This window comes from Aythya marila, assembly GCF_965140915.1.
Source record: "Aythya marila genome assembly, chromosome: 10".
Classification (NCBI taxonomy): domain Eukaryota; kingdom Metazoa; phylum Chordata; class Aves; order Anseriformes; family Anatidae; genus Aythya; species Aythya marila.
In genome coordinates, this window is record NC_139051.1 from 14,433,277 (window position 1) to 14,442,534 (window position 9,258).

The 9,258-nt window shown below is 35.6% G+C and overlaps 1 protein-coding gene across 1 annotated transcript; it reads right to left on the reverse strand.

Annotated features, from left to right (window-relative positions):
- Window positions 1-624: 624 nt before the first annotated feature.
- On the reverse strand, window positions 625-6,919 carry LOC309881957 (inter-alpha-trypsin inhibitor heavy chain H3-like). Its single transcript, XM_082768530.1, has 7 exons — window positions 6,897-6,919; window positions 5,946-5,987; window positions 5,330-5,443; window positions 4,551-4,755; window positions 3,100-3,272; window positions 1,210-1,321; window positions 625-1,120 (listed from the first exon to the last, which is right to left on the reverse strand). Exons 1-7 carry the CDS (start codon window positions 6,901-6,903, stop codon window positions 991-993), a joined length of 783 nt encoding a protein of 260 aa, XP_082624656.1. The 5' UTR covers window positions 6,904-6,919; the 3' UTR covers window positions 625-990.
- Window positions 6,920-9,258: the final 2,339 nt, after the last annotated feature.

The following is a 9,258-nucleotide window of genomic DNA, read 5'->3' on the forward strand; positions in this document are numbered from 1 at the left end:
TCTAGCTCTGTCTAATACATTATTTTAGAATAGATATTCAAAACCAAGCAAACTTAAGCTTACCACTTTCAATTTTCCAGTCTTCCTCAACCCTTTCATTTCTCTTCCTGCCTTCCTTATTTTTCAATAACTTAATACCTTCTGTAGAAACTATTGTTTTCTTTCATATTTTTTTTGTCTGAGTTTAGACAGACAGCACCATCTAGCCACTGTGACAATGTCTAGAATTGATTTTTTTCATTCATTTGAATAAAGGATTTTACAAACACACATGCACACACAGAAATAAATAAAATACAGCTACTATTACTGAAATGTAAGTGCTGCTTGGAACTGTGACATTTCATTAATTTATACAGATATGAGCATTCAAAAATTAGGTTCAAATTAAAATACCAAAGTACAGAAGTCCTGGATCTAAACCACATTGCTAACAGTCACCTTGAGTAATGGCACTGTACCAACCCTCACCACTATACAGTCAAGTGGTTAGATGGCTTTAAGTATTACTGAATTAACCCGAAATATGTTCTGGTCTGTCAGCTGCCCTCTTGTGTTGAATTTCAAATTGCATATTGCATCCCAGGCTTTGTGAAACAGGCATTAAAAACATTGGAATAAAAGAACAAGGCATTAAATGTTGATGCTTTTATTTAAATCACTCTTTAACCTCATTAATTAATTTAAAATTGTATAGAATATTTCTGTTATGACTTACAAAGTAAAATTATAAGTTATAATTTTAAAACTAGTAAAGTAATATAGTAAAATAAGGGTATTTGAGGATATGAGGAATAGCTGTTTAGTGCTGAAAATTTCATCACAAATACAGTAAAACTAGGAGAATCTATCATATCTTGGTATTTTCAAACATGGCAAGCATATGTATTATTAACATTTCTTTATTAACACTTCTTCAGCAGTGTTAAGTGAAAAGTACTATTCTTTCAGAAAAGTACTCTGTGTATGCATGACTTTGGAGGTAGTTGTTTAAAACAGACTGGAAACAATATAGTCTGTATGAACACCATCTATTAGCCCAGCTCCATTATTATGAACAAACCAGCAAGGAATATCAACGCCATGCTTAGGATCTTTTCTGTAATCCTTCTGCCAGCCCCTGAAAGGTAAAATACAATCACAGAAGTAGTGAAGCAGAAAAGACAAATTGACAAGGTAGTGTCTTCTAAGGACTTGATTATATTTTACCTTGTTACTGTCAGTTCCTTGTTTTTAATAATCATCGTGGCATCTGGTTTCTTGGGATCAGACCCAGGATGGATTTCAAGTATGGTGAAGTCAATGGGGTGGAAAAATTGTCCTAAAAATAGAAGCCAAAATTACCATTTCAGGCATGTTGCACATACGAAATCAGAAACAAAACAAACTTAAACCACAGAATTTCTACGTTCCCATGCTGTTTTCCAAGTTCTCTCAGGGTTTTGAATGCATAAGCAAACGCCAAGTTTGGTGCAAGGTTGAACATATGCCTATGGTATTATTTAATTTTTATGAACTAGAATTCTGGGCATATCATTTGGATGTAGGTTCTAACTTCAGAGTGCGAAGTAAAATTGGTCTGTTCTAGATAGTCCTTAAGATAGCCTTGCTTTGTTTCTTGCCTATTCAGTTGTATTTATTACACACTCTCCAAGTCTTTAACTTTTCTTTTTTTAACTCTTTTTTTTTTTTAAATCAAATAATACATGTTGATCTCTGAAATTACTTGATAGGATTATCCTCAGAACAAGCCTGATATCTAAGGAATTTTCACGTCATGACAGGATTAGCTTTTGGACACTTTTGCCCTGCCTGGGCTGATGTAGGATGCTCTTGGTGATTTAATGAGTGCTGTAATGAGTACAGAGGCAAATTCAAAGATGACGAACATAATGATGAGATGCGTAAGTCAGTAACACCGTGTACCCACACATCATGTGGGCTTTACTTGACTTGCCTTTCTATTTGCAATTCATATCACAGCAGAATAATTTTTGTGTCTGGACAAGTCCTTTACTCTGAGGAGCAGAAAAGCATAAAAACCATCCTTTTTCTGCTCTTTTTCTGTTTCATTACAGCATTTCCTAAGATTCCTGAACCTAACATACTATCCCTGATATCTTGGCTCATTCTCAGACCTCCAAGCACATTACCAAAATTCAGAAAAGTTCACAGAAGTTCGTTATTTACCACAATAACTAAACTTACTGACCCCAAAAATCATTTTCTGTGCTTACCTGATTTTGTAAGAAAAATCAAAAAGCAAGTAAAATGTCTGCTATCAGATGAAGCGTAACATTTTCCAACAGAGGATGCACACCACAAAACCCACTACTCTGGCAGAAAACGGGATTCAATGAGGCCTTTATTTTCATTCCTAAAATACCAACTTTGTCTTCTATTAAAACAATGTTTTCTAACATTAATATAATCCTAAACAATACAAGGCATTGTGTGATTTTAATATATGATTAAGTGGTTGAGTCACCATCCCTGGAGGTCTTTAAAAGATGTTCAGATGTAGAGCTTAATGATATGGGTTAGTGGAGGACTTGTTAGTGTCAGGTCAGAGGTTGGACTAGGTGATCTTGGAGGTCTCTTCCAACCTAGATGATTCTGTGACAATTCTGTTATGATTCTGTGATGATAGCCAATCAAGATATACCTTAACATCTTTATTGCATACAAGGGTACACTAACTGAGGTTTGGCAAATTTTGACCAATGGGTAAGCATGTGCATTTTCCAAGTGTTTGTACTTAGGAGAAAGGTAAAAAGGGAGATCAAACCATCCAAGAGTCTGGAGGAATGGTGTAATAAGAAAAAGAATCTGTAGGTGGGACTTAGCAAGATAAGAAGTTTAAAAATGCCAGTGAGAACCATGGGTGCTAGTGATTTCAGCAGCAGGAGAATTTAAGAAAAGATAATGTGTAAAGCCAGAGCCCAGAATATTTTGTCAGAAATCTTCATATGGTTGATTAACGTTATCTCAATTTCCTCCTCTGTTTCAGTTCACAAAGGCCAAATACAAGATTGTGTCTGCAAATTAGGTAGCCTCAAGGAAAGAAAATGATATTCAAAATGCCAAATGAAGTCATACCTAATAATCCGTGGGTCTGTTCAGACAGTTTATGACTTTTCAATGTATACAGTCCTAAGAAATCCTGGTGGAGAGGATGTTTCTTCCATACTTGGTGCAAAACAATAACAAATGATGCACCGCCTCCCATTGAGAGCACCAGATTTTTTTCCTTGTTAATTATCAAAGTTAAACTGAGGAGAAATAATAAATAAATAAATAAATAAATAAACCTTAGGGCACTGGGTTAAGAGTTAACAGCTGTGATAAGAAAACCAAGAAATGAAACATGTAAAACAAGTGTGACTTTATAACTTACTTAGTGTTTTGTTATTGTTATTTTAATGAAGTTGTTTAGTAGTTCGGTTGATGTGAATCTGTGTGTGTTCACAGGCAGTCCAAGACACACTAAATTACAATGTAAAAGGCTACCTAGCCTTTAAACTTTTCAGCAAGGTGCTTCTGCCAAAACACTTCCCATAACAGCACAATTAATCACAGATATGGTAGTGAGATTTAGATATTGCAACTCATGCTCAGTATTAAAAATGTTATTGATAAAACAATCACTTTCTTGCCTGGATATTACCTGCCCCATTTTCTCTTTGTTTTTCAGTAAAGACAGTAACTGAAATGTCTAGGTTGGTGTTAGGATAAAGAATATTTGCTTCTGATAATGACAACTATGTTGATGATATCAGTGACGTTAAAAAAAAAAAAAAGTATCCTGAATCAGAGTTTTGCTCTAGAACTCTTTCTGTTGCAGTGCTGTCCTTTGACAGAGTGATTGGTCCTAAAACACAATGAAAATGTAAAGGAGGAGAAGATACTGCTATTTCTTTTCTAAGCTTTCTTTTGGACAGGTATTAATGATTCTCTAATAGATACATAGAATCATAGAATATTCCAAGTTGGAAAGGATCCATAAGGATGGTGCAGACTGGGAGCAGAACTCATTGAGAGCAGCCCTGCAGAGCAAGATTTGGGGGTTCTGGTGGATGAGAAGCTTGACGTGAGCCAGCAGTGTGCGCTTGCAGCCCAGAAGGCCAACTGTATCCTGGGCTGCATCAAGAGAGGCGTGGACAGCAGGTTAAGGGAGTTGATTGTCCCCCTCTGGGTGGGGCTTTGGCCAACCTGATCTAGTCGGTGGTGTCCCTGCCTATGGCGGGGGGTTGGAATTAGATTATCTTTGAGGTCCCTTCCAACCCAAGCCATTCTATGATTCTATGATTTACACCTTCAGTGTTTGCAAGTCAAATTCTGCACTTACTTATTACAAGCAGGTAAATTTACAAATAATCTTCAGCAATTACACAACAAAGTAGAGCACTGAATCCAGCATGATTTGAATCAGTTTTTTTTTTTTTTCATTTTATAACTTAAAAGTATATTTTTATATATTTTTGATCAACCCCCAAAAAAGAGTATAAAAATGTAACACTGGAATATGATATTCTTTCCGTAAGCCTTACCCTTCTTGTTGCAATGTGACTGAGTCAAGCCAGGTGAAAGCTGTCTTTTCATTGCCATTCTGAATTGTGATCTTCTCAGAAGTTACGGTCACTTTTAAATTCAGATATTTGTTTGCAATGCCAAGTTTTCCAAAATATGTATTTTGTGAGTTTGCATCACTATTTGTTCTCTTATCACCAATGAGTTCTCCGTTGACTGTGATGCCTAATGTAATAAGGAAACAACAAATACTATTTTATAGATGAGATGCCAAAGAGTGTTGCAGTAGTTACAGCTCAACAAAACAAATCCAAATTGAAAAGTAGACCAGAATTACTTGTGCATGTTTGTGCAAAAGTATAGTAAAGGAATAGAGCTCTGGAGGCTGTTCTGTAGACATTTACAAAGATGACAACCACCTTATTGATAAAAGTTGAATATTTCCTAGACTATAAAATTTCGTGATGGGCACAAATAGCCTGTGTGCCGTCAGTCTCCGTTTGCCACATAATCCGTGAAATGGAAACCTGAGCATTATTTTATTGCTTCTACTTCTACTCACTGAAACAAATTACATCTCTCAACTCCCACGGTGGTTTTCAAGACAGTTAAAAAGTTCATGTTGCTCCAAGAAGTGAAAACACAATCATGGTAATGGTACCCTATCACAGCTATAGTAACTTCTGTTAACTTTGCTGGAAAAATAGCACATATAATATAAAAAGAGAGAAATTGACTTGAGAAATAAGACATTTTGATATAAGTATTCTGATTTACTGTTTAAAAATGATAAACTCACCTGTAACTGGGTCATTTATTAAACTTAACACATCGCCTGGTTTTTCATTGATATTGAAACAAATGGCATCCTCTTTTTGTGGCACTGATATAATGAAGTGTGGATCGCCATCAACTGTAAAGCAAATCACAGGTGTTTGTTTAGTGATACACAGGTTCAAAGCTCTGCATGAATGTTCAATGTTGTGGCAGTGTAGCTGATGCTGGGGACCAGCAGAACTGGTCCCTGCACAAGCTGTGCCCAGCTTAGTCCAGCCCATCTGCCACAGGAGTGGTGGGGTCCCAAGGACCTGGGCTTCAGGCGCACGTTGCTAGCTCATGTTGAGTTTCTCGTCAACCAGCACCCCCAGGTCCTTCTCACTGGGGCTAAATTGGGAAGCCTAGACAATGGGAAGGGGGCTAACAAAATGATCATATATGATCTCAGTGACTCAATTGCTTTAAAACATTTTAGATATTTAAAGTAAATTGAAGTACTAGTCTGTTGTGAAAAACTGTCTGCTTTTGTGTAAAGGCATTGTCTAAAATACTCCAAGAATTGTGTGATTTAGTCTTAAATACCCACATGTGTTTTCCTTCTGAACAGACACAATTCAAATTAGTCAAAACTAACTCACCACTAGTAAACCATGCGGGCCTTGATAAATATAATGGTGGAGCTGCAGGGTGCAAAGAAAAATAAGTTAGAAATGCTCACATCAAAATGGAATATTTACATACTATCTGCACCGAACATGTAAGATGTCAGAAAGTTAATATGCTAGGTAAATTGCAAATTCCATCCTGTTGTGTTTTTTTTTCTAATAAAATGGAAGGACAGTTTGTGTCCCTTTTGAATCAAGCAAAGCTTTAGGATAGAGACAGATTCTTTTGGTTTGAGTGTCCCCACAAAGCCCAAGCAATGTGTCTGTAGGAAGGCAAATGTCTCAGATTTAAGGATTAAGCTGTCTATCAACAAGTCTGGGTAGAAATGCAACAGCACTATCCATTTAAAATTTCTGATGTTTTGACATTTGCTTTTGACAGGATGAATGTGAGACTTTAAAAAAAAAAAAAAAACTTGAGAAAACTAGAAAGCGATGGGGAGAGAGATTGAGAGATCTCCTGCACTAAATCTTAAATATGACTCTTCCATTTCCAGCACTGTTCAACCAGCAATCTGAAGAGTCAGTTGCTGTCTCACTCTCTTCAATAAAACAATTTCTCTTTGTATAAATAACTGAATATATTAATTTAGCCAGAGATGCTGACATCATAGTTCCATGCTTAATATAATTCCCAAGCAGATGCAAATTCAAGTCCATCCTCTGAAGCAGCTTTCCAGGAAAATGTTGGCTTGATGAAATGGTATTTACTCCTTAACAACTATTCCACTGAGTATTTTTCAGATGTGGTTTTGTTCTGTCTTTAAGTGTGATTGTAGCAGTGAGGAAAAATTGTTAGTATTTGTTAAAATACAGTTGTAAACTCAGACAAGGTAGTTTCCATCTCCCCAGCAGTTTCAGTTGTCTGAATCAATTTCCTTTGACAGATGCTTCTTCATTCAGAAACTCGAATTAATGACTTACCCTGCATAACAACTGGGGCAGCCTGTGCTGTGAATGAAAGAAAACTTTATTTTAGAGGTGAAAAGAATAAAAGACAATCTCCCTCTTTCCATGAAAACCAACTCCTAAATCTTGTAGTCATGTATAAATTTCCAAATTAATTATAATTAAAAACAAAAACAAACAAACAAAAAACAGTTTGTTTAGATTTTTGTAGTGCAACAAAGCAAACCATGAATGAATTCAACACAGTGTCATGAACAGGTAAAAAGCACAGACCAGTTTACAGCAAAAATGCTATTGCTCAAAAGGCATACAATTTGTCCTTAGGGCTGGGACAATTTGGTCCTTTTCTAATTCCCTTGTGCCTTATTCCAAACTGTACTACTGTAAAGTCAGTAAGATTTATCCACCTGTTCCCAGGTATTTCTAGTCTTCTCTTTTTACATCTGAATCTATGGAACAGTGTCTGTAGATAGGGTGTTGTGCTGAAGAAGCAACAACACAGCAACAATGAAGACATCTTTGTGTGGATGCTCATCTACATGCAGGTATCTGGGAGCCAACAGTGCTAGCTCTGGAAAGCAACTTAATTGTACTGGGCCTGAATTTTGTGATGATGGGATGCTGCAGTTAGGAAACTGAAAACAGTAATCACAACATTTTCTATCTGTACAGTTTTTAATCTAATTATAACAGTGTCTTAATCTATAACAATGTTTTTGTAAAATCATTGGGGAATAAATCCAACTACAAGACTTAAAAAAAAACATTAGGCAAATTTAACAGGAAGTGTACATACCTTCAGCTGTTATCACGGGTGAACAGGAAGTAAAAGGAAGAAAAAGAGAAATTTACAGTTTAAGTTGTGTGACTAAACAAGAAGGATTCTGACTCTGTTAAAATATATTCTAAACAAACAAAAAATTAAACTGTTGTTGAATTGTCAAATTCTACCATGTATCTGCAGGTTTTTAAAATTCCATTTCTTCCCAATGATACAATTCAATATATACAGAGCAAACAGAAACACAGTGAAAGCAAAAAGCTGTTATGTGGGCAGCAAATCCATAATTAACTATGCATATAACAAGAATACTATTAGTAATTGCTTTATCATCATGTCATTTACATATCACAAAGTGGTCCGTATTGGTTTTTACTCTTTTGCAATTTTTCAAGGCATTTGCTTCATTCTACAAATATTGACTGGCTGATTCAGTAATCCTATATGTGATTCTAGACTCCAGTATATGTGAAAGTTATTTTTTTCCTTACACAGTGGGAGTGATTTGAGTATATTCTTCCATTATCACCGTGTATACTTTCAACATACATAGAGGATTTTCTTGACAAGAGATTCAGATAAAGGCCTGAACTGAAGGTCACTGTAAGTACGTGCCATTTCTGTCAGATGTTTGCGTGAGTTTTCCATCTCATAGTGTTCACTTGTAAACTACAAAGTCATTATGCTGTATAATGACTTGAATGTTAAGTTAAATTTGTGTTTAATGTCAAATTAAACAAGTGTTTTTGTATCAGTATCCCATTAGGATAATTACAAAAAATAATGCAAAAAAAATTATCAGCACCATGCCTGTAGAATTATTGCATTTTGTAGGGTACCTAGCAATTAACTGGCTTATATTCCACTTGAAAGAAATCCCCACTAACCTTCAGTAAGCATTTCTGTTAAGTTAAAAAGCCTTAAAATAAGTCTTGGTTATCACGCCAAATTCAGGAGATAAGCAAGTTTTTCATTTAGAATCCAGCACAGAGCCTAGACAGAGCCTGGGAGGAACTAGGGCAAAACTAGGGGCAGGAGGCAAGGGTTTCAGGAAAAAATAATACATGGTAATAGATGACATTGGAAAGCCTCACAGGAGGTTTGACAAACCTGTTGAATTAGGGAGATAAAGATGCCTCAAACAACAAATATACATTATAGTAGAATGTCTTTGGGGGTGCACTGAGAAGATAGGTAGTATTTGTCTTACTTTGTTCTCACTAAAGAGGAATAGAGTTACTCTTTTTCACACAGGTGAAACAGACATGCTGAATTGTATGAAAGTATAATGATTTACTGAGCAAGGAGTTAATCATTGGCCAAAGTATCAAAGGAGATGAGAATAAATTGTATGCTTTCAATAACTGTTTTTCTTTCTGCAATATATATGTTTTACAGGTATTATTGTCATGATTTTACAACCTAAAATACTCTGCACAAGGAAGGTCTCATGGCAATAGACCCTTTTCATGTAGAAAGATGTTACTACAATTACTTCTAAGCTGAAGTATGTAAAAACATAAAGGCAAAAGTGATGTGACCAAAACTGAATATAGCTGAATTATTAGATTAGAAATGCTTCTTTTTTAATGTAAT